The sequence below is a fragment of the Danio rerio genome, chromosome 8, assembly GCF_049306965.1.
Source record: "Danio rerio strain Tuebingen ecotype United States chromosome 8, GRCz12tu, whole genome shotgun sequence".
In the NCBI taxonomy this organism is placed as follows: Eukaryota; Metazoa; Chordata; class Actinopteri; order Cypriniformes; family Danionidae; genus Danio; species Danio rerio.
The window spans coordinates 29,608,871-29,636,079 of NC_133183.1; the positions used below are offsets into that span (position 1 = coordinate 29,608,871).

At 34.0% G+C, this 27,209-nt stretch overlaps 1 protein-coding gene across 2 annotated transcripts in view; it reads right to left on the minus strand.

Annotated features, from left to right (window-relative positions):
• Positions 1-27,209, minus strand: part of mov10b.1 (Mov10 RNA helicase b, tandem duplicate 1) — a 391,861-nt gene that overhangs the window by 11,928 nt on the left and 352,724 nt on the right. Inside the window, exons 1-10 of one of the 2 annotated variants that reach the window (NM_001044342.2) lie at positions 16,023-16,197; positions 15,403-15,502; positions 9,900-10,102; positions 9,589-9,827; positions 9,195-9,438; positions 4,980-5,105; positions 4,278-4,437; positions 2,197-2,351; positions 347-520; positions 98-245 (exon numbers count right to left, since the gene is read on the minus strand). In NM_001044342.2, the coding sequence (NP_001037807.2) occupies positions 98-245; positions 347-520; positions 2,197-2,351; positions 4,278-4,437; positions 4,980-5,105; positions 9,195-9,438; positions 9,589-9,827; positions 9,900-10,102; positions 15,403-15,502; positions 16,023-16,171 (1,698 nt within the window). In that variant the 5' untranslated portion in view covers positions 16,172-16,197. Of the gene's footprint in view, positions 1-97; positions 246-346; positions 521-2,196; positions 2,352-4,277; positions 4,438-4,979; positions 5,106-9,194; positions 9,439-9,588; positions 9,828-9,899; positions 10,103-15,402; positions 15,503-16,022; positions 16,198-27,209 lie in introns of those variants that run through there. The other variant, XM_073909526.1, reaches the window with a different exon arrangement.

A 27,209-nucleotide genomic window follows, 5' to 3' on the forward strand; every position in this document is an offset into this window, starting at 1 on the left:
TACAATACACATACTGTACACAACGAGATGATCTACTACATGCAGGTGTATCTTTTGAGTGCGTGTTTGGAGTTTGCATTATGATAACCAGTATTACCTGTTTGATGGCCTCCACTATCGTGACTGTTTTACCAGTGCCAGGAGGTCCAAAAACCAAATATGGTGCTGGTTTGGATGTACCGGCCACAATGTTGCACACTGCAGTCTTCTGTTCAGGGTTCTTTTCAAGCTTTTGATCAAAGAGTCTAGAGACACATAAACACACGTATAAAACCTGAAATACTCCATAATGTATGAACAAAATACGATTTTGTAGTATATTTCAGCACAAATAGGTCTTACTGACCTCAGAGCCGATGGAGACACAGGGTTCAGGCGTCTTGAGGCCACAGGGAACAGCACATCTTTGAGGTGGTGCTGGACCACCATATGAACTGCTCTGTGTTGCAGTCTCAATGGAAGACGGTTGATTGTAAACTCCACACTGAATTTCATATTGTCTATGAATCGTTCAAGCAGCCTTTACACAGAGAACATACACATGCATACACTTTAAAAACAAATGCAGGGTTCCACACAACTCATTCATGTTGTCTCAACACAAATCGATTAAGTTAACTTAACAAATTGGATCGAAAATAAAACAATTAAGTTCTCAAAAATCAAAAAAATTGTGTTATATTAGCTCATTTTAAATAAGTTGTTTGAACAAGCTGCAAAAATTATTTTTGAGTGTACATAACATACATATAGTTGTATTGAAATGTTTTGTAAACAAATTAAAGTAATGCAAAATATCCAAATGAACATGGCAAATATTTGTCAATGGCAAGTCAGTATTCAGTCTAGTCAAACGATCCTTCACATATTGTACTGATATGTACTGGTGCACGTGTCTATTTCTTCTAATTTGCAGTGTTGAAGGGATTTATTATTTATGGTAGTTCAGTGACATCTCTTAATTTCAGAGAATTTCACTTAAAGGTGCAGTAGGTGATCTGCCAAAATGCTAACTGCTTAGCATATTACCTTTGGATGGAGGGGAGGGACTGTGATTCAAAGCCACGCCTCCTGAAATCGCAAATGCGCGCAATGCGCCACAATAGCAGACAACCCACTGGTTCATGTCATTTGCCAGTTAGAAATGTAACAGTTAGTTAGTGTTTGGCCGGCGACGTGCAGGAATTACATTTATTACTAAGCCATACTTACATGCTATTTCAGAGCGAATATTCAGAGTAGCGTGGTAAACAGTATAGAAAGGCTGTCCTTGTTCAAAAATGAATTAATGTGAATATAAATGTAACTTCAGCTCAATAAAGCAGGTTAGGCAGGATAGCGCTATTTACTGATGTTTTGTTGTTAAACTAAATAAAAATCCACATCATCGATGCTGTCAAAGGTCCCTGATAAAATTGAAAAAAATCACATCAATCTTTCGCCGGGAGATTTCATTGGCTGAACAACACGTCTGTGCGTATAAGCCATTTATAAAACAACACAATCTAACATAAGCTTAGCCTGACTATAATAGTTTTTAAAACATAACATTACCTGTCTAACAGCAATATTTCAGCTATGGTGTTGTCCTTACTCCAGCATGCAAAAGTTACTCCAATATTGATTCAGGATTTTCAAAAGTTTCAATACAGCATACAGGAAGATGTTGGCCCGAAAATATTTAATTGGATGAACATTTTTTAGTTTTATGCCTTACCCCGAATATAAAAGTACATAAAAACACATTTAGATCACTTACTTTAATCAGTACTAGTGGACTGTGAAGAGACTTTTAACCAGCACAACAAAAATGTTTCTGAAGACAATCACCTACTGCACCTTTGAGTGTAATTTAAAAACATTTTCTGTAAAGCTGATTTGAAACAATCAGTGTTAGGTAAGTTACATCAAAAAAGTAATGAATTACGAATTACATCATTATAACTGAATTAAGATGACATTTTTAATGAATGTGCTTTCAAAAGTAATTGAATTACTCAAGTTATGTAATTATTTGCCACAATGTGACATAAAATGTATATAAATAACAACACATAGGCAATAGAAATTAAACTTGTCTATTATTTGTTATTATTCTAAATGTTTATAGGCTGACCGCTCTTCTCATTTTTTTAGTTAAAATTTAGCTTTCTTTTGTTCTAATGACACCGGTCATAAAATCTTCACACCTCATACCTTTTGGAGAAGCCCAGTTTGACCTGATCCAGTTCTACTCTGTGGACATAGCCCTTGTATTTGGTCACATTTGAGTTCTGAAGCTCCTCGCTCTTTGTAAGAAGTAGGTGATCTCCTCTCAGGACTGAAGGCCTGTTCTCTGAGACACCAGGGAGCTTTAACACAAGATATACACAATTAGATCTCAAAACATTAGCATCTCCAACAATTATGACACTACTTAAAGGGATGTTCGTTTAAAAATATATACAACAATAATAATTTGAATTGTTTATTCAAACTCCTATTGTTTAAAACCTGTATTAGTTTCTTCCTTTTGTTGAACACCAGTGGAGAAATGTCGGTAACCAAACACTGTACCTGTATGTTACCCATTTTTTAACTTTTTAACCCACTTTTATAGTACTTAATTTATACAGCTGGAGTCAATGTTTACCATCAACTGTCTCAGTACCATCATTCTTCTCATACAGTTGAAGTCAGAATTATTAGCCCCCTCCCCCCTTGAATTTTATTTTTCTTTTTAAAATATTTCCCAAATTGTTTAACAGGGCAAGGAATGTTTACAGCATGTCTGATAATATTTTTTTTCTCTGGAGAAAGTCTTATTTGTTTCATTTTGGCTAGAAAAAAAAAAACGTTTTTTTTTTTTGTTTTTTGTTTTTTTTAAACACAAGTACAAAATTATTAGCCCCTTTAAGATATTTTTTTTCAATAGTCTACAGAACAAACTATCATTATAAAATAACTTGCCTAATTGCCCTAACCTGTCTAGTTAACCTAATTATCATAGTTAAACCCTTAAATGTCACTTTAAGCTGTATAAAAGTGTCTTGAAAAATATCTACTCAAATATTATTTACTGATATGGTGGCAAAGATAAAATAAGTCAGTTATTAGAAATAAGTTTTTAAAACAATTATGTTTAGAAATGTGTTCAAGAAATCTTCTCTTTGTTTAACAGAAATTTGAAAAAAAAAAAAAAAACAGGGGGTCTAATAATTCAGGGGGGCTAATAATTCTGACATCAACTGTAGATTCATTTGTGAACAAAAAATGTTCTGTTTTATTGTAAATGTAATTTGGCTGTTATTAAGCAAATTCAGTTCCCTACAAAATGACCCAAAATATAATATTTATTTCCAAATAGAGTTACTAGATCTATTGCAGAAAAACTAAATATTGCATTGTAATTCATTTTAGTTTGTGCACTAGTTGGACACCATTATCAGGGGATTTTTGGCTTATTAGGCATGCTGAATCTGTCTATTAGTGAATAAGATAACTCTGTCCAGGCTGTTTGTTTTAGCAAAAGTGTCAACACAGGAGAAGAAAAATTGACTGTTTTCATATTGGGTCTTTAAACTGCAAGATTGAACAAACCACACCATTTAAGTATCCACTGCTCATGTACACTCTTGTTTACAGAAGTTAGCCATTAGTTTCACTTTCTCCATGACATCATGCATGTGATTAAAGACAGAAGCAAAGATTTGTTAGGAGGTAATGTTTAATCAGACATGTTTGTTGTCTGTGCCTTGTGACTTTTCTTGTGGCTTCTCAGTAAGCATTGGGAAACACTCTCTCATTGTGGTGTGACCCAAGGGTCCATTTTAGGTCAAGTTCTTTTTTTCAATCTATATGCTTCTCATGGATGCCCTTTTAACTCTTTCCAACAGGACAGGGTTCAGACAAATGTAAGAAATCATTGTTACATTTAATTGAAATAGTTTGCCTCTGAGATTTGTACATTTGCTGGCCAGTTTTAATACTGCTTTCAAATCTTTTCAAGTCTTCTCTGGCTTTTGATTAAGGTCAATTATAATTTTATAATGTTTTTTTTTCATTGTTTTCTTTTTTTTCATATGATGCATGTGTTTTTTTCTTGTGTTTTTCTTGTAAAGCACTCTGGCACAACTCGGTTGCTTTTAAATTTACTATAGGAATGCATTTGGACTTTTATGCTCTTTTCTTGTGACATGAACAGAAAATGACACATGGCTATGACAAAAAAATTGTGCAGTCTGAACCAACACACTAACCCACACTTTAATAACAAACAGTAAGAGACTGCCCCTCACCTCTAAGACCAGCAGTTTTTTATCTCGATCCCTCACCATAGACACATCCTTTTTGTTATATCTCTTGATGTCCATACGCATCTGATCCTCCTCCAGGTACAGAAGCAAATCAAAGCGGTCCATATAGTTATTAAAACTCAAATCACTCTCCAGAGTTAACCTACAAATCAACAAATGCACAAATAAAACAGTAGCAATGGCTTTTTAATCTATATGTTCATACAGAGAACTTCTTACTGGATAGGTATGGAACGATAACCAGTTTCAAGGTTTACCACGGTTTGGAAAAGTGAATGTTTTATAACCGCTAATACTTTCTGTTATAGCATGCCTAAGGTATATGTAAGTTTTGTAATGTGTTTTTTAATGTGTTGTAAAGAAATCTGTGTTTCTGAAACTGAAAAAAAAACATAGCAGAAGTCAATGATTTATTTGAATTATTTAGCCTGACATGCTTACAGTACCAATATATTTAATTGTTTCCTAAAATAAAATACATTGTGGTCAATTGTGAAAAATAATGTTGTTTTTTCTTAAAAAGAACTTATTTTAGAGCAGTAATCTCAATACCGTGAAACTGTGAAACCGTGATATTTTTATCAAAGTTTATTATACCATCAGAAACTTATACCGGTCTATGCCTAGTATTACTGAGTAGCCAGCAGTATGATCTAATTTAAACAAAAAATATCGACCACTCACTGATGTTCCTGAAGCTGTTTTCCAGAAGAACGGTTGCCTTTCAGGACTTCAATTAAGGCAGAGGTGTAAGAAGGACAATTGTAGTTGTCCAGTGGCACCACAAATTTCAGGAAGTTTTGAGAAGAGCTGCAGATGAGAGGGAAAAACAAGGCAAAAGACTGATTTCAGCATAAGTTTACACACAATTCACTATAGTAGCCTTAGTAGCTTATAGCCACTATAGGACAGCTTAAATAGCACTAGATTTAACTTTTTTCTTTCTTTCTTTGCACCATTCATTAAAGTAGCATCATGCATTCTATGCACATCCATGTGAACTTAATCCATTTGAGTAAAAGAAGCAATTTCAGCAAAGTAAACCTCAATAAATGATGAGAACTCAAACCAACTGAGTACTGTAAAACCCAATAAGTTAAGGCAACTCAAATCGTTTGAGGAAACCGATTGCTACAAACCATTTGAGTTAAAAAACGAATCTATACGAGTAATGTGAACTTGCTCCATTTAAGTTGAAGTAATGAGTTCTTTAATTAACTCGTTACCTTCAACACTGAGTTCAAAACTCTTTTCAAACGAATAGAATGAACTTTCAGTCAATTTTGAGTTAACTACACTCACTTCATTTGATAAAGTTGATTGTTGGGTTTACAGTGTATCATTCTTACCACATCCCAAAGGAGCTCTTCTGGACTGTGGTCATAAAACATGAACAGAGTCAGCGATTATAAATTGTGGCATCTAAAGAATGCTTAATTGTTACCGAGGTCCAAAGTGTGCTAAGAAAATTTTATCAACACCTTTACACTAACAACAGTCAGAACCATTGAAATAGCAAGTAAGATGGTTCCATGCTGTCATGTTGTTTGCACTAAAATTCTTGACCTACCATGCACATTTCCCTAAAAAAACGAGACCATGCAACCTTTTTCCAATATTCTACAGTGCATTTTTTTTTGAGCCTGTGAGCATTGTTGCCTCAGTTTCAAGTGTTTAGTTGTTAAAGCCCTCCTGCTTCTGCCTGTTTTGTGCATTCAGAGATGGCTTTCTGCAGTCTACGGTTGTACTTGTAAGGAGGGCTATTTGAGTTACTGTTACCTTTGTATCAACTTAACCAGTCTGGCCATTCTCCATTGACATCAACAAGAACTTGCCACTCACTGGATATTATTTCTTTAAACCCTAGAGATGCCTCTGGGTGAAAATAGTAGATCAGCAGTGTCAAAAAATTCTAAGACTAGCCTGTTTGACAACCCTACCACATTGAAAGTCAAATTTCTTCCCCATTATGATGGTCCGTTTAAACTTCAGCAGATCATATTGATCACGTTTCAATGCCTAAATACAATGATTGACAATGACAAGTAATCAGGGCCCGGATTTTCAAAAGGTTTAATGCGGATAAAATTGATCCAGATTTAGTAATCCTGTTTTTGCGATCCATGATCACGTAATCCAGCTTACTTTTTGAGTCAGTTTTTCAAAGCAACATTGGATTGGATCAATCTGATCCGGATAGGAACTTTTCAGGATCACTAAATCTGGATTACCAGTGCTCAATCACAATGTAGATGGATAGATAGGCCTATGTAAAGAGCAACAAGTAGAATAGCCAGTGTGGGGTAAATATAACTTTATTTTTATTTGAAATGAAAACTAAGAAAATTTTATAAATAATAAAAGCAAGAAAAACCCCACCCCATCCACTTCCAGCAGTCCGCTCATCTGAGATCTACAACACTGTACATTGAGGATATTTCTGCCCAGTCTCTTTCTGCAATTCTTGAAAGTGATTTAAAAAATCAGGCATTGCCATTCTTTGAATTTTTTGTTATTCTGTAATCATTGCATGCATCACTAATAAATATTCTAAACACAAAAATACTTTCCATTGTGATGAATATATATATCAATTTGTAACAGAATAAAATGAATTGTTTTGGTAAATTTTGACAGCTGTTTGCTGTTTGGGGGATTATTTTATGAGGCCAAACTCTTTCTATTATGCTGTAGGCCTATACTGAAAGGCTAAATACGTTAAAGCCAATAATCACTATACATAGCCTGACAGATGAACAAATAAAATTAAAACCTTATGAATAAATAGTATATCTCGTAAGATACTACATGATCCAAATATAGTTTTATTTAATAATTTTTTAAAGTTTTCATTACATTTTGGGCATGAAATCCACGCTAAACCCACCCTTCTGATGGGATCAGTTTAATCCAGGTTTTTTGGATCAAAGTGATCCAAATCCTACAAAAAAGGTCTGAAAAACCCAAACTAATATGTAGGGGATCAACCTACGTTTAATATCGATCAGGGATTAATTAGCTCATTTCAATGAATCGGATCCTGAAGATTCGAATCATTGATTCGACTCAAATGAGTCAGATTGAATCAGATCAAAAGATTCACACGTTATCTACCATTTGTCCCGCAAATAGAAGACATCGTATCTTACCAATCTTGTTTATATTATTTACGTGGCCAACGATCATAACATAACACAGTATTGGGTTAACTTTTAGCAAGGTAACAAGATCTACAGCTCGAGGCAATGACTTAGTAGCACATAAACAAGAACACAGTTCTTACAAAATGAGTACAAAGATTTATTGAGCTACACTACGATACATGAAACTAACTACGTAATAAGCAAACAACAAACAAACACACACACACACATTCACACATACACACAGAGGCAGTTCAGAGGATGCACGCGCTCGTGAATGGCTGTTGTCCTGGGTTACCTAGGTGACGGACTGCTGAGAGTCAGTTTCAAGTGGTGCTCGCTGCAGAGCCATTTGGGCGAGCTGAGCTCCAGCGAGGGGGAGCTTGAGCTTGAGCTCCACCTTTTTTGCACTTCTTCTACGAGTGATGTCACTGGGGGTAGGATTAGGGGTGGGGTTGGTGTACGCATTAAAACAGCTTACAGGAGGCAGAGCGAGAGCTCATGCTCCCCCTCGCTGGAGCTCAGCTCTGCTCAAATGGCTCTGCAGCGAGCACCCTCTCGTCGGTTTTGCGGAAGTTCGTGCAGTTTCGTGAGTCCCGAAACTTAAGAGGTTTGCGTGGAAGTTCGTGGTGACCCAATCGCGTGGTGGCGCGGTGTCCGGGCAGGCGAAAGGGGGCAGAGAGCAAAAGCATGCGCAAGCTAGCTGATGCAAAAAGCAAAGTTTCTTTGTCGCAGGGCTTTTTTAAGTGACCTGGTCTGGTTCGTCCCCATGGCACTGTCTGCCAATGAGCAGTTGGCATAAAGGGCGGGGCCACGCCCCGTACTGACGTAGGAAAGGTCAAAAATTAACAGACTACATGTAGATTTCACGTGGTAGAACTCTTGCAAGATTGAAACTATCTTACATCAAACGTTACAAGATGAATACTGTTTGTACTACTAGTTTTTCATTTACACCAACGCATTGCAAATGTCACTAGCTTTCGTCCAATACCAGACATCATACATTTCAGACACATACAGATTATTTTACTCTGTTATAAGTGTTAAAACAACACATTGATTAACCTAGTTGATTGGAATAAACAGCATATGAGGAACATTATGGCATATTATTCAAAGATACATCTGCCTTAGTTCTAACATTAAGAGATTAGCTTTTATTCATATGCATTAATGTTTCTAGAGATCTCTTTGTCTCTACGAAATTGTGCATCTAGCAGGATGTGCCCAAGGCGAGCACATGACCAGGAGTCATTTAAAAGTCTCGTAAAATGGTTTCCGCTGAAGATCCTATAAGGGCCATTGTTTTTAATTTAACTGATTTAATTAATCATTGGCTAGTTAGCCGAAGGGTACTAGAACATCTGCGGAGAAGTACTGGTCAGAGGAGCCCGAAATCAATTGGTGCTCTGTTATCCTGATGGTATAAGCCCTCAAGCTAGTTCAATGAATGAGACCATTGGAGATGCCCAAGATTTCAGATTCAACTTGTGTTGACCACTGTAATATGCCGATGAGTTCCTACAAAAGGTTTGATCTGGATCAAAACCAAGATTGGATTACGTGATCTAATCCGATTATGTAATCCGTTTTTTTCTTTTGAAAAACCCATTTTCAAGATTTGATCCAATCCCTTATCCAAAATCCTAGTGGATTACTTTTGAAAAACCGGGCCCTGATGAACAGCTATAGCAAATGAAGCAGAAAAGAAGTGTATAAATGAACTGAAAACTCAAGCAGAGATTTCTCTCACCTTTCAGGTTTAAAGCCCTCATCTATGCTCCACTTCATTGGTTGATTGGTGTCAAGCCTCTTAGGTCTGAATGGTTCTGTAGGACCCAGCTGTGCCGTGAGCTCGGACCTGTGCTGTGCCTCAATAAAGCGCACAATGTGGAAAGGACGGGTGTCTTGGTTTTCCTTGAACTCAAACGCCAGAGTGGCTGGATAAACTCCTATCTGATCTGATTTGAATCTCAAGATCACTTCATATGTCTCATCTTTAAAACATCAAGAGAGAAGACAACAAGTTTGTTTCACATAAGTACTGAAGCCCAATATGTTCAAGGGCAAAAGCATGCTAACATATGAATGCCCCAAACAACACCAGCACCAGTTTCTCCTGTATTAAACAGTTTAAATGGACTCACTTGGCTCCAGACGGTGTGGATTATCCTTTCTGACTCTCTGGCTGTCGTCGAGAGTGAAATACTGTAGGTAGTGAAGAGCAGAGAAACATGTGAAAAGTATGGCCTCCTGACCCGTGTTCTCCACAAACAGCTTTAGCTCATGAACCTCTGCCCCTTCCACACACCAATGAATCTTGCCATCCTCTATTTGCAGCTCTGAGGACACCCTTACACCATATTTATCAGCAAAAAACACAGACCTGAGAAGGAAAACATTGTTAGTTTTGATCATTTTGATGGTTTGTATCCAACGTTCAAAGTTACAACCTTACATGTCTTCGCTGTTTCCTTGGCGCATGATGGTTTTTGCCAGCCTTCTTCTTGCTATGACTCTATTTTCTGGCTCTGGAACTGATGATGGGTCTGAAACACGGGTAGTGGATGGTCGTGAAATAGCATCATTAAGATGGGGTGTAGCATGGTTTTGTTGGCTGCGATAGGGTCTGGACCATTGATCATTTTGCCTCACTCGAATCTATAAATTCCACAATAGGGTTGTTAATGTTCTGGATATTCCAAGCAAATGTGAAGAAGATTTATTTTATTTACTAAACCTATGTGAAAACACAATTAATTGGGTGAGTGGAGGGCCTTTTGAATCTGCCATTATATGTCTTTGAAAACAGGTAACAGGTTAAGGCAAATGGGTTATAAAAGAGCACGAGAGAGGACTTGGGCATACAATGAGAACCATCTGTGTCAGAAAAGCATGAAATGTATAATTGAAAAGACACAAACTGTATGGAATAGAAGTATCCAGTTTAGATGTTTGAAAACATGAACACTAGTCATGATTACCAAATCCGAACTGTATGTGGAAAAACAGTGATGAATATATTAGATATGTACATTATAAGGGCCATCAAGAAGAGGGGGCTTTAAATAGGGGTCGTAAAGGAGTATGAGCTGGGAGAGGCCTGTTGAACCAGTAAACAGCTGAGAAAACACAAAGGTGGGAGGAAGCAATGATAAAGGGTATAGCAAACTTGAGGGACATTGGATTTGTCCTGGGGAGAGACTGAGATGGGTCTGCTCCAGGCTGTCTCTGCTTTTTTGGAAAATATTACAAATAAAGTATATTCTTCTGATATTCATAACCTTCAGACTGAGTTTGATTTATTAAGAGAAAAGCTGATAACCACAACAATGCATGCATTTCAATTAAGCTTCATGAAGAATACCAATACAAAAAATAATAATAATTAGATATATACAGTTGAAGTCAGAATTATTAGCCCCAGAATTTTTAGCCCCGTTTATTTTTTCCCCAACTTCTGTTTAGTGGAGAGCAGATTTTTTCAACACATTTCTTAACATAATAGTTTTATAGACTCATTTCTAATAACTTATTTTTATTTTATCTTTGCCATGTTGACAGTAAATAACATTTAACTAGATGTTTTCAAGACAATTACACAGCTTAAAGTGACATTTAAAGGCTTAACTAGGATCATTAGGTTAACTAGGCAGGTTAAGATAATTAGGCAAGTTATGATATAACAATGGTTTGTTCTGTAGACTATTGAAAAAAAAATAGTAGCTTAAAAGGGCTAATAATATTGTCCTTAAAATGTTTTTAAAAATAAAAATAAAAATAAATAAATATTATCCTAGCCAAAATAAAACAAATAAGACTTTCTCCAGAAGAAAAAATTTTATCAGACATACTGTGAAAAATTCTTTGCTTACTTAAAAATCAATTGGAAAATATTTAAACAAGAAAAAATAAATTCAAAGGGGGGCTAATTTTCTGACTTCAACAGTGTATATAAAAAATTCCAGTATACTATGCTTCCATGTATGGGGCATAGTAATAATATAGTGTCCCATATGGAAGCATAGTATAATAGAAATTTTATATATATTTATTTCAAAATCAGTTGGGCAATTACTCGGGTTTCTTTCAATTTAAAGATGTTTATTGAATTTTTCAAACAGCATAACAAACTCCAGTCAAAAGACTGTGTTGCTCTTTCTATCTTTCACTTTTCTATATCATAATATAAGAAATTGTCTAATAAAGGTGTAGCAAACCATTGCAAACAAAAAAGTAGGGATGTAATCAACAAATGTACACAACCTAACATAACGAAATAAGTAAACTGTACATGAAAACTATTAATAAATTATAATAAATTAAATTATGGCTAAAAAAAAAAAAAAATATATATATATATATATATATATATATATATATATATATATATATATATATATATATATATATATATATATATATACATATATATATATATATATATATATATATATATATATATATATATATATATATATATATATATATATATATATATAAAAGAGCAATATCACACGAGTAGCAGTGTGATATGGCTGTATATCAGCATTGGTAGGAGGCCTTAGTGTCTTTCTTCCACCATTCCTTCACATTTCAGAAACTGTTGCTCATTTACAAATGTTATTTTAGAGCTAGTATTTGAATGACTCTCTAGCGTAATGTCTAAATGATGACAAAACAGGTGATTTAACTCAAATTTTAAGATTATAAAGCTGAATGGCATGAAATGCCATCAGTCTAGAGATTGTTCCCAGTATTTCTCTGTTTGTGAGAAGGAAATACACATGAGGGCATTTCTTCTTTCTTTTTACTGAACTAGTCTGCAGTAACGAAAACAGGAGACACATTAGAAACAAACAGATGGCAAACCAAAAAGTAACTTAGGGTTATACAAAGAGTATAACTCATATGTGAGTCCCATTTCACACTTAATACACTACAATTAACATGGTATAAATACAGCACTGCAACATACAAAAGAGAGAGATCAACTTAGAATCTCACTTACCAGTTTTATAATGATTTAATCAGCTTTAGTTTGAAAATACGCCAATCTTTTCTTCTCTAAGGGCTTATTATGTGGTAGGGATGGAGAGTTCACTCCAAAAACCCTGAAACCGAACATCCCTATATTGCGGTCTCTGTCACCATCTTTGCTCTGCTCAGTATGACAGGCTAATGGATGCCAACGTGCTGTATCTCCGAAATTATAATTATTTAAAAATGCCCTGTCCTTTTAAATAAACGACATAGATGCAATCTTAACAACTATATTCTCATCTAAATGCCTCAAAAGTACAAACACCTGCAATATTTGTCAAACTGTAGTGAGTTTATTGATCTGTTGGGCGGAGTGATGGTGAGAGGGTGTATGAGTGTGGTTAGTACAGGAATATCGCACAGATATTAGGCAACCAGATTCGAGAACCAGACAGAACTATTTTATAAATAAGTAAATAAATCATATATATATACATACATATATATATATATATATATATATATATATATATATATATATATATATATATATATATATATATATATATATATATATATATATGTATATATATATATATATATACACACACACACACACACACACACACACACACACACACATATATATATGTAAATATATATATATATATATATATATATATATATATATATATATATATGTGTGTGTGTGTGTGTGTGTGTGTGTGTGTGTGTGTGTGTGTGTGTGTGTGTGTGTGTATGTGTATGTGTACAGTATGTGTATGTGTGTGTGTGTGTGTGTGTGTGTGTGTGTGTGTACTATGCTTCCATAAATTGGGCACTATATTAAACATTATTCCATTCCCCTTGAAGACCTCAATTACTTTTTTTTGCATTGGTATGGTGTAGGTGTTAGAATGGACACTCAACCATGTCCTTTTAGTCATTCCCCACTGTGTTGATGTCTTAAGAACATTGCAACATCCTGTAGATCTTATACATCCTCATCTTCAGTCTGTTGTTAAACGTCTAATAGATTTTCACAGAAATCCCAAATTTAGCCTTTGTTTTAGCCAAGATATACTGTATGTTAAGACATCTAGATGTCTTTTAAACACAAGAATGCTTGAGGGGAAGTTTCCTCTACTTAATGAATCGAAAGAGAGCAAATATCTAGAGTATCTTCCAGTATTTTAATCAGACAAAATACCAAGTTTCTAAAACTTTAGGAACATTGATTAGTTTGACAACATATCAACAACTATACCTCAAACCCTTTTTTACCCATTTGTCAAAAGTATAACAATAATAAAAAAGTTCATAAAATAAAATGATAATTTATCTATAGTTTATCTATTATTTGCTTATTTTGATGTGTACAGAATAATTAGATGAACTTTTCTGTACAAATGTGTTATGTCTCATATTTGACCTTATGACATTTTATTTCCCACAATACTTAAACACACCTAATCTTCATTATATTCTTATTTTCTAAATAACTGCATGGATGTTATGTCTTTCTCTTATACTGTGTCTCTTTATTGAAAGCAATAGGTTTGAATCCTTTTTTCCAGAGGCCCTGATGACCTTGTCTGAAATGACAGATGGGAGAATTTTCCAACATACTATAAACATTCAGTAGACAGCCAGAAAAGTTCCGAGATAAAGGATGTTTTGAGTAATCTTGGTTTACTCCTCTCATCTCTACCACTGCCTTATCCATAGAAAAAAATATTACCTTGAATGTTACATTCAGTGGTGGAAAGAGTTATGAAAAACCATACTTTTAAAAGTTATTGCTCAGCAGGCACACATCATAAGGTTAGATTTAGGTTGTGTTCAATGTCTAGCCAGTGTCTAAAGACAATGTTATTTTGATGTCTAATAACCATGTCAAATGATGTTGATATTTGGCTGATATTAGGTTGTCTAAGAAAGTGACCAAAATCCAATGTCAAGCTAACATCTTAAACAATGTCATATTGATGTCAAATACTGACAATTATTTTTCAGGTACTTGTACAACTAAAATCCAACATCTGATAGATGTCATAATGGTAACATGCACATAAAATTAAGCTGTAGCATCATTAGACGTTGATATTTGGTTGATTTTAGGTTGGACTTTTCTAATCCCCATAGACAAGAAAAAATAATGTACTGACTGCAGGTTGAAGAAAAGTGGTGAAGTAAAAGTACCAATACTCCATTAAAAATGTACTTAAGGGAAAGTAAAAGTACACATTTTAAAACTACTAAGTAAATTACAATTCCTGAGAAAAACTACTCAATTACAGTAGTTTGAGTATTTGTACTTTGTTACTTTACAACACTGATTTCAATACAGTGCATCGTAGCACATGACAGTTATCATGGAATTAATACATAAAAATCTGAAATCATGTTATTATGAAATTGAGACATCACAGCCATAAAGACTAAATTAATTTGATGTCACACAAAGCAATGCAGGTATGAATTTATAGTAAGCTGTGGGATTAATAACCTGAAAGATTAATCACCAAACAAGCAATGCAAGAACCTGACAACTCAAACAGTTGCATAACTGCTGCATGTCAAGGGTCAGTACTGACACTTCAGTGTCAATGTCCATCTGATAAAATGAGTATCATTAGCTCAAGAAAGCACCAATTTAATCAGATTCACGGTTTCAGTATAATGAAAATGAAAGTATACTCTTCGATGTTCACATTCGTTTCTATGCATAAGCCATAAACCTTACAGTATTATTGCAAAAAATATTTCAGTAATCTTATAATTAAATACAATTAAACAACTTTATAAACCCCTAACAGCAATCAAGTCCAGACTACGTGTTTATGGGTGTGTGCCACATATACTCCATTTTACCAAAGCCCACATGCAGATTCACCCTGACAATGCAGAAAACATACTGAATAGGCCTCAACAATACAATGCAGACTGTCAGCCAGGTGTAAATAAAAATTTCCTACTTTTTTGTCAAAGAAAACTTCTGATCTGGTGACTCGAGTTCTGCTGGAACGTGTCAAAGCAAAGAGAACTGAAGAGAAGTTTGGATCTCTGACTCCATCCCTGTTGACAAAAAAAAGAAAAAAAAAAAAAAAGAAAAAGAGAAACAGAACTAAGTTGTTTCACAATAAATCATAAAATCTGTATCCTCTATTAATTTCCATTTTTTTTTATCACACAAACTTTTGTCGTTTTATTGAAAATGTAAATTTACATAATTAAATATTTGAGTTTATAGTTATATTATGAAGAGTTTAGATGCAAAAACCAAAAAAGTTGACATTTTCTTTTAAAATTAGCATTTACTTCTCTTGATCAGTAATTTTACCTTTAAAGTGATGAATATGTTATTTTAATTAACTTTAAAGTGAAAAAACTAAAGACGGATGTAGAAAGCTGAGAATAGTGCTCATTTTAGGAGAAAATTAGCATTTAGTTTTTTGCATCTGAACTCGTCATAATCTGTTTAAACTATTATTTTCTTGTAAATACCATAGTGTTCTATTTAACATGCATTCACATCACGTTATTATTATTATTATTATTATTATTATTATTAATAATAATAATAACAGCTGTTTACCTGTCTCGGAATTGCTCATTGTAGATCTCCTTGAGAGTGTTTCTATCTGTAGTGGATCTCGTCTCTCTGTCATCCAGAAATTCTATAAAGTCAAAGCCAACGGCGCGAATATCATCTCTAGAGAGTTTTTTCCTGTATTTTCTGCTCATGGTTCTTTGAAAGCGTTGTTTTGTGGTGATGTAGCCTACAGATATGTGGACAGCTATGAGCAACACTATTTGAAAGAAGCGCAGATGTTTCGTCGGAAGTGAAAGGAAGGGAGGAAACGAAACCTAAGGTCGAACGCTGTAAAATCCCTCTACATTGAAAACGCAACAAGGTAAACACTTCGTTTACATCTGTTGGTAAAAGAGAATCATGTCGATCATGTACAAAGCACTAGTGGTCAAAAATAAAAAAGTTTACATGCAAAAACCCCGCATCATTATGATTTATAATGTTCTAATAATAAGTGCTCGGAGCGGCAAGTGCGCTCTCTGTAGGTTAGAAGCAGGCTCGGGAACCTCATGTGACTCTTTGACCAAAAATAGGTATGTGGCTCTCCAGCTGTCTCTCTTCAATAATATTTTAAAGTTTAAAAAAATTATAACTGTCATCAGAAAGTCAGTTTCCTATTGGAAATACAATAACAATTCCCTTTTTATTTTATTTTCTACTGCAAAACGAATAAGAACTCAGTTTACAATAAAATACATTTTAACCAATGAAAATTAAAGAGCTTAGAATCACGTTCAATCAAAGTGATTCTGCTCTTAATTGCTTAAATCGTGACATCAAAGGGCAAGCAACTTACATTTCTATGGTAACCTCGCATGTGAAAAATCAAACAACATTTATTAGTGGCGATGGCAAAAAGAAAAAAAAAATCTACAAATTTTCTTTGTTCATACATTGTGATGAGTTATTTATTTATTTATTTTTATTTATTTATTTATTTTAGCTGTACAAGAACATAAATAAAGTTTTTTTATTTATTATTAAATAAAGGTTTTGTTATATACACACCCCCAATGGCTCTTTAAAAATGTACAGTTGTTAAAAAATCTGAAATGGCTCTGGAAAAAAGCTATAGTATCTGGATGCAACCTTTATGATGCAAGCTGAGATGGTTCCTGACCAAGTGTTGGCAAAGTTCACCCCAAAAATGTAAAAATGGTGTAGGTGGGAGTTTAGGAATGTGTGTTTATTTTTCTTTCTTTAAATTAGTTTTAAAGAGAGTTTTAGATGAAACCATGATTTGTAGGCTACTGAGGAGTGTCCCAGTTTCTCGAGTGATTTATAAGAGACTGAGCAACAAAGTTGAGAACCTGCGGGGTGGGGATTTGTGGTGTTAGCAATTGTACAATGGACACATACATATATGTACATACATATATATGTTTGTGTTTTATGCACATTTCCCTCAGATATATATGGTCTGACTATTTGGCAGCATCATGTACTGTAAATCCACATGAAGAACACACACACACACACACACACACACACACACACACACACACACACACACACACACACACACACACACACAAATAACTCGAATTCACATAATATAAAATAACCGACCAAATGTATGATTTTAATTCATGCTCTCAAACTAATGCCAGGAATCCTGCAGTCTTCAGAACTAAACAGGATATTTGAGGAAACCCATTTTAATATTTTAATCACTTTTAGATTTAAATAGTTTGAAACCATTTATTAGTTATTTATCAATTTTAACCAAATCTGAGAGTTTACACAATATTTATTACCCTTTGTTAATGTTAATTTCAGCAATTAACAAGTCGTTTCGACACAGTGGGTAGCGCTGTCTGTCACCAAACAGCAAGAAGGTCTGCAGAGTTTGCATGTTCTCCCCTTGTTTGCGTGGGTTTCCTCTGGGTGCTCTGGTTTCCCCCACAACTCCAAATGCATGCTCTATAGGAGAATTGAAAACATGAAATTGGCCGTAGTGAATGTGTGTGAATGAAAGTGTATGGGTATTTCCCAGTGCTGGGTTGCTGCTGGAAGGGCATCCGCTGCATAATGACATATGCTGGATAAGTTGTCGGTTGATTCCGCTGTGGCAATCCCTGATTAATAAAGGGGCTAAGCCGAAAAAAAATGAATGAATTAATAAATAAAGTAAAAGGTTGTCTCTGTTTTTTAATTTTTTTTTTAAAGAGCTTGAACTAACAAATAGATTAATACTGTAACAAGTTTTACACCCTTTGTTTGTCTGTTTTCCTCATAAACCAGCTTTTTGATTTATTGTATAGAAATTGAATTAAAAACATTGAATTAAAAAACGTTTAATTTCATAAGGTTCCTTTTATAGCATTGATGTTGCAATGTAATTGAAATACAATTAGTTAAATAGACTTAAGCATTCATTTAGTTGTTCAAGCAAAAAACGAGACGTCCGTTTAAACGCAAGTGCCATCAGTAGCAGGCTAGCGCAGAGACATTGAAAATACTGTGGTAAAAAACACTTCCATGTTTTAAAGTGAAACAGTTTAATTTAATGCAGTACTTTATGTCCAGAAGCACTTTATATTGTAATCAATCAGACAGTGAAGATCACAGATCTTCAAAGAAAGCTCTTAAACTCAGCTATTTTGTAAAGGCACGGCAGTTCACCGGAAGCGATCAGGCTGGCTAAGTGAAAATTAAATGTCGGTGTGCATATATCCCATTTTGATGCAGCACCTGATTTCCGATAGTATAATCCAATGGAGCTTCCCGGGGAGGTGGGTTGTCTGCATTTGTCGATCCCGGTGTTCTGTGTTTCTGTGAAAGTACTAGACACTTCGAAAGCACACACGGACACCTCGTCCCACGAAGTTCAGAGGGTAAACCGGGCAGCTCAACGGAGCAGTGTTTTGAACGCAAAAACCCGCAAAGAACTAGACACGCCGCAATGAAGCATATGACTCCCCACTCGACGGCCAAGACACTGAGCTTGAGAGAGGAAAGTTATAAGAGCCCGAATCGAATGTTTAAAATCAGAAACGAATCTTTGGAACATGACAACTGTGACTTGACTCTTTTTACATTTCCGAATTTCTCAGTAGCGAAAGTCATCATAAACTTAGAGCGCAGTGAATGGGTGAGTACAACAAATAGGCTATTTAAGTTTTACAATCCCATTTGCTGAAATAATAAAAGAAAAAGTCCACAATGGTGTTATCTATTCTAGACTTTCAGAAAAGATTAAAAAAATTAATAATGGGAGACTGATAACGGCAGCCAGAGGAGAGAATAGCGTCAAATTTACTGTCCTGCCCCCATAGACGCTGCATTACAAACACCTCACACAAGCGGAAATTGATGCAAAATTATGTAATACATACACAGTCAGAAATATTAGCCCCCTTTTAATTTTATTTAATATATATATATATATATATATATATATATATATATATATATATATATATATATATATATATATATATAAGAAATTATGTTTAACAGAGCAAGGAAATTTTCACAATGTGTCTGATGTTTTTTCTTCTGGCGAAAGTCTTATTTGTTTTATTTCAGGTAGAATCAAGGTTAATATTATTAGCCTCTTAAGCCTGATTTTTTTTTCTGATAGTCTACAGAACAAACCATCATTATACAATAACTTGTCTAATTAGCCTAACTTGCGTAGTTGACCTAATAAACCTAGTTAAGCCTTTAAATGTCAATTTAGGCTGTATAGAACTGTTTAAAAAATGTTCTAGTAAAATATTATTTACTTTTATCATGGCTAATATAAAATAAATCAGTTATTAGAAATGAGTTATTAAAACTATTATGATTAGACGTGCAAAAAAAAAATAATTCTGTTAAACAGAAATTGGTGAAAAAAATAAACAGGTGGCTAATAATTCCTACTTTAACTGTAAATATACATACTTTAAAAATCTAAATATTAAAAACTTTAAAGGATTTAAGAAGCTGATGATCGTTTCTTGTGAAAAGAGTCTGCATGGGTTCTGAGCCTACAGTAAATGTGCTTTAAATTCTATTTGAAACCATTTTCTACTTTCGACTGTAAATTTAGGTGGGTAAGTTAAGGGTCAGTGCTAGTTAATAAACTGCATAAACCACTGATAAAATTTTGGCAGAGGTCTGTTGTCCTTTCTGAATTCAGCCACTGAGTGGCGCTATAATACTGATTGATATTCTTTAAGTCTTCCACATACAGTACGCCTGATATTCTAGATTTGTTTCAATTTGTCTATGGTTTTAAAGTGCTATTTATTCTTGTAATTTGTGAAAGAATAGACCTTATTTAGATTTAACTTCATTATGAATTTAATGCAGATAAAAATAAGACGAAGAGGAATAGACAAAATAATGTTTATGGGTGTTTATACAGTCTCATAATCAGAACCAGCATCAGTCTTTAAATTGGCATTCACTGTATCAAGGTCCTTTCATTCACATTATTTTCATTTCTCATCTAGCAGAGTTTCTGCTGGTTTCACAAAGTCAAATTTAAGACTTTTAAACACCATGAAGAATTAAATTTCAGAGTTTTATTTCTTTAATAGCCCATAAGGGAAAAAAAATGTACTTGCCATATCTAATATGATTTGCCTATAATACTAATTAGTTATTTCTAAGCCACATATTTTAAATAACGTGTGGAAACAAGCATACCCTAGTTATATATCTATTTTTAATTAACAACATAAAAAACTCTTTATAAACTAAATGTATGCACAACAGACTGTTACAAATGTTTTATTGAGGTGTATTTGTTGGTGATTGGATGTGTGTTGGATTGATTGGATAGCTTTACATGAACAACGAAAAATTTAGACCCATTTAAAATGATTTTAGACCTGCGAGACAATTTTTTTTGTCAATTTGAGACTTTTTTAGGCCTAAAATTTTAAAAGACCCTGCGGATACCCTGTCTATAGGGAATTTTGTTCCTTCAAAATATGCAATATTTTATTTCAACTGTTAAGGTTTTATTTAACTTTAACCCCTTGGGTATAGGTAATGTATTGCTATCAAACACTATCTACATAATCAAATTAAATCGCACTGATTGATTTTGCACATTAAGATTGTACAGATGTTACTACTTCAATGTGTTCCTTGTGCCGCCATTCATACCGCGGCGACGGCGGTACTTGATGCGCCAGCAGCATTTGACCGCTGGGTGGCACTTTAACCACAGATATTCAGCTTTGCCTTTTCACAATGCTAAACAGACTGTTCTGTAGGCGTAGCTTACTGTGTGTGATGTGATGTGTTCAATTAAAATATAATTTTAATTTAGTTTTTCTGGTAATAGACATGCTCTTACACTATACTGAATGCTGTAGAATAGATACATGGTGAGAAGTAAAAAAGCAAATATAAGAATTAAGTTATTAGCCTTCAGTGCCCGATTAAATTGCGTTGGGGTGAAAATAATGTTTTGATTTCTTTGACTATCATGGCAATGTTATTATCTCAAATCTTAAACGTGCGCATATGAAAAACAGCAAAATAATATAGATTATCCTGCCGGTAGAGCACATCACCTCACAGTTGTGAACTTGCGATCACCTCAACTTACATTTAAAATTTGTTAACCTGGTTTATTGTAAACTTTTTAAGTGCAAAGAGGATTCGTTTTGGAAAATAGAATTGAAGAAATGAAAGACAACTAAAGTGAAAGCATAAACATTCAGTACAAATAAGTAGTCTTAAATAAATAAATAAATAAATAAAGCAGTCTTTTAGTCTAAATATAGAGAGATGTAGTTTGCTATTTTGATAGGACTAAGACAAGATATTTTCATTTATGTTTTTAATTTACGTTTTTATTTACATTTTCGTTGTTGATTATATTTTACTATCTCGTTTTATGTTTCAGTACATAATAATAAACGAATAATGAAAATAAATAAATAATGAAAATAGGACATAAATTAAGTCTGGTAGGTTTAATAATTTAGTTTCAGTTCCGTTTTTTTGTTTCAAAACGTCAATGTTCTGCTTTAAAGTATAACTGTTTTGTTTTGTTTTTTTACTTAATGGCTCAGTAAGTTTTGTATTTTAATTTCATATTCAGTCACCTTGCATATGCGTGTGAAATATAATGCCGCATAACCGCGGAAAAAGAAGAAAAGGCTGTCAGTTAAAGCTAATCAAAATTAGCTATATTAAAATAAAGCATTTATGTTAATACAGGCAGAGTATGAACAAACTCAAGGCTAAGATATGCGCTTGCTTTTTAATGCATTTAAAATATAAATAAATGTTTTTTTTTTACTTTTTTTGTATGGTAAAGGACAATGCACATTATGTTATTGATGTAAACTTAGGCTAAAACTTACCATTGATAAACGTGACTTACCTCAAGCAGATCACTTAAAGTGTAATAAAAATAATGTTGCCGCAGGACATAAACGAAGTCCCGCAAGTTTATTTTTAATAATTTAGATTCAGTACTATTCATTTTTTTTCTCAAAACATCAATAGCACCTTCAATAATCTAAACATTAAAGATGGACCGCAAGATGTGTTGAGTGGCTATATGTGGTGAAGAACGATGGCAAAGCTAAGTGTGATTGTTGTAATAAACTAATAAGTTATAAAGCAGAGAGTCCCAACCAACAGGACTGACTTAGCATATGCGGGTGGCTCACTCTTCACGAATATAGAATTAAAATAATGGCGCGTTAGGTTCATTGTGCTTCCCGCAGGTGCAACCAACAAGAGTTGTGCATTTTAGTTTAACTTTTTTGAGCGTTATAAGCAGTTCGGTGTTAGTTTTTAATTAAATATATCGAGCCGAAACTAAGCAGCGCATTCTCTCCGCCTCCTCGTTTATAACCAGCGGGACACGCTACTGAAGCAGGAGAGACACTCCGTCGTTCATAATCTTAGCTGATGTGTCGGAGTCGAAAGAATATATCAAAGAGGAAAGTTCTTTTGACAGTCCCGATATGTTTAATCTTTTTTCCCCTGTCATTTCTCTTCAGCAAATTATATTTTTAAAGCTGCTTGATTCTTTTAAAACCGAAAGCAGAGCCCGTCAATTGCTGTTTTTTCATAAGATACTCCTTTATTAATGTTTTATTTTATGAGTGTCTTTAATGTGCTTTTTAATAGTTTTATTTTATTCAAAGCAGCACCTAAAAGCGAATTTATCCTCAAATCGTGGCATGAGAGCGATGTCATGTCGCATATATTGCCTTTTTTTCTGATCTTTTTGCATAAAGGTTTTAATCAAAAGACAGGTAATTTAATTACTTTCGATGTGCTAAAATATTTGTTCTATATTTAATATTTAAAAAATCAACTCCCTTTTGCCCAGAGAAAGAGGCGCGCGGCACTAGCGGACATGGGGCGCTTTCCCAAAAAAAGACGTAGGCTACAGTAACTTGAGGCTGAACTATGCACAGTTTGGGGAAAAAAAGGATATAGTGATGCATGTTTCCCAAAACCCCTAGTTTCTCTGTCGCAGATCCATCATTTGAATCACGTTATAAGTAAAACGCACATAATGATAAAGCACACCATCATCACGAGGGCAATTAAATAAAGACAACCTAAACATATTTTTAATTGTTTATTTATGTAATGTGAGTTTTTATAACTTTGTTCTTTAAATTATTTCAATATAACTTAGGCTATTCTATCGTGATGACACCATAAAAGGCCTTCAATGCACTGATATAGGTAATAGGGATACAATGCAAAGCCGATTTTACTATTGACCCTGTTTTTATTCATTGACGGCTTCCCAACGCCGCAATTCTGTTGCGCGAAAAACAGCTGCTGCAAATAAGCAAATTTATGACAATACACATTTAATAGTTTCATGAAAGTAGTAGCTGGTGTGCTTCATCTGCATGATTCTGATTTGACATTCTTCCGCTAAACTTGCTCTGTGTTGAGATGTAAATGGGCTATGCTCTTTGCTATTGAGGCTACATCAAGGTGTAAATGAGCTATAGTTCTCTTTGCAACTTTCAATTTTGAGGTGGGGGAAGTGGGAAGAGGCAATTCAAATGTACCATCTCTAAAAGTAAAAAGGCCGCTTACGCGGCATTTGTGTTTAATGATTATTACCTTATTTTTATTTTATTATTATTAATTTATTCATTCATTCGTTCGTTCATTTTCTTTTCGGTTTAGTCCCTTTATTAGTCTGTGATCGCCACAGCGGAATGAACCGTCAACTTATCCAGCATATGTTTTACGCAGTGGATGGCAGGAGGGCCAGCTGGGGCTTCGGAACGGAGTGAAAGGAAAGGCGGAATTTGCCCCGAGTCTGGGAAAGATGGCTTGCCTAATTACACTAGCTTTCCTATCACACACATGCGCCAAAATAAACAAATAAATAAAAAAAGGAAAGAAAACATCTAGCCTTGAGGTCTTTTTGCTTATAATCGCCCTTATATTTCCGTTTTTAAATGTAAGGCTGTTGCATAAAATAATCCAATTTTAATTTATAAGTTACTTTGCTGCGTCCCCCTTGATGTTTCAATAACGCATAATAATCTACACACCATATTAAAGACACAGCAGACATAAAGGTTGTGTGTGAGAGCCCAAGCAAAAAAGGATCAGAAATTGATCACGCACGCACAGGAAAAAAGGCAATTATGCAACACATGACATGCATCGCTCTCAATTGACGGGCTCTGCTTTCTGTTTTAACATAATCAAGCAGCTTAAAAAATAATTTGATGAAGAGAAATTACAGGAAAAAAAGTAAAAAATAAAATAAAATAAAAAGATTAAATGTATCGGGACTGTTAAAAGAACATTCCTCTTTAATATATTCTTTCGACTCGGATACATCAGCTAAGATTATGAATGACGGAGTAGGCTATCTCTCCTGCTTGCTTCAGTAGCGTGTCCAGCTGGTTATGAACGAGGAGGCGGAGAGAATGCGCTGTTTAGTTTCGGCTTGATATATTTATATAAAAACTAACACCGAACTGCTTATAACGCTCAAAAAGTTAAACTAAAATGCACAACCCTTGTTGGTTGCGCCCGCGGGATGCACAATAAACCTAACGCGCCATTATTTTAATTCTATATTCGTGAAGAATGAGCCATAAGATTGAGATCGTTGACGGTGCTCTCCAGCGACGAAGTTCCTGGCAGAGTGGCGAGTGAAAAAATTTGTATGCAGAAATAGGACAAGAGGAAAAACATTTTAAATTATATAACAAGCATCGTATTCTTTCAAATCCTCGCCCAGTTTTAGTACAAGTTGTGTTATTTATATTTGTGGCTGTGAAGTTTATTTATATATATATACCTGACCAGCGCTCACAGCAAACGCATAAAGGACAGAGTGAAGGAATTTCTACGGTCCACACGAACCTCTGTTAGCGCCCACCGACGTCTTCAGTATTAGAGACAACTTAAAAGAAAACATTCAGTTATTTTTGTATTTCTATTTGCTTTTTTTCCTCAGAATAAATATATCCTCTTAACCAACTGTATGACTTTTTTCCCGATTATACGCAAAAGAAATAGTTTTTAACGTGTTTTTCATGCTTTATTTCTAACACGTTTATGAATTATAAGTTTTAGCCTAAGGTTACCAGACAAAACAACAATAACAACATTATTATACATCATAGTAGCATGTAGACTATAAAAAGGCAACATATCGACTCATGCGCACACATGAGGCCCGTTGCCAGCCTGGTGAAAGGGATGGTTCTTTTTTTCTCAAGTGGACCTTTTTGCAGTTATACGCCTCAGTTTCCATTTAACTATGAGATTTAAATACTACATTTTAGTGACTTTTTTGCTGGATTAGCCAGTCAGATGTCATTATAACCACACTTTTTGATGTAGGCTACTAAAATATTTCCTTAAAAGTGCAGTTAAAAAATTCAAACAAGAGAAATTTTTAAAATACAAATTTATTAAATCATATGTCATTAGAAAAATAGCAATCTGTTTTAAAGTTTTAAAGTTAAAAAAAAAAAAATATATATATATATATAAAAAAATTAAAATACAAAACATACTGATCCATTAAGTAAAAAAACAAAACAACAATTTTACTTTAAAGAAGAACATTGACGTTAACATTATTTTATTATACTTTAAGTGATCTGATTGAGGTAGGTCACGTTTATCAATAGTAAATTTTAACCTAAGTTTATATTAATAACATACAGTGCATTGTTCTTTACCATACAAAATAAAAAATAATAAAAGAAACATTATACACCATAGTCGCCTGTAGCCTATAAAACGGCCGCAAATCTTTTTAAATGCATTAAAAGGCAAGCGCATATCTAAGCCTTGAGTTTGTTCACACTCTGCCTGTATTAACTTACATGCTGTATTTTAATATAGCTAATTTTGATGAATTAGCTCTAACCTTTGACAGTTTTTTTTTTCTTTCCGCGGTTATGCGCGCATTATATTTCAAATGCATATGCAAGGTGACTGAAATTGAAATTAAAATACTAAACATACTGGGCCATTAAGTAAAAAAAACAAAACAACAGTTATACTTTAAAGAGAACTTTAAAGAGAACATTGTTGTTTTGAAACAAAAAAAAAATAACTGAAAATTATTAAAAATAAACCTGCGAGATATGTCCTGGGGCAAAATTATTTCATGAAGCAGTATTCAACTTAAGCTCTTTAGACCATGCGCCTGACCATTTCTTAGTGTTTCACCACATGTCCTTAAATACATAAGGCCTATTTTTATTATTTTTCATTATTCGTTTATTATTATGTACAATAATTGTGACATAAAATTAAATAGTGTAATATATTCAATGACGAAAATGTAAATAAAAAGGTAAATTAAAACATAAATGAAAAGGTCTTGTGTTAGTCCTACCAAAATAGCAAACACTGAAAATCTCTTTACATTTAGGCTAAAAGACTGCTTTAATTTTTTAATTTAGGCATACTTAGAATATTTGTACTGAATGTTTGTGCTTTCATATTAGTTGTCTTTAACTTCTTCAATTCTATTTTTCAAAAAGAATCCTCTTTGCACTTAAAAAGTTTAGAATAACAATAAATCGTGTTAACAAATTTTAAATGATTAATAAAGGAATTATAAGGCGTTGACTTATTGTTTAATCTCATTTACAAGCACAATAGCATATTTAAGGCTGCTGTGTGGGCTATTTCTGTCGGTTCGCATCCCGTCCCTTTGCGCCCCCTGGCGGCTCATTCACAAACTGCGGTCATACACTAAAAACAAAG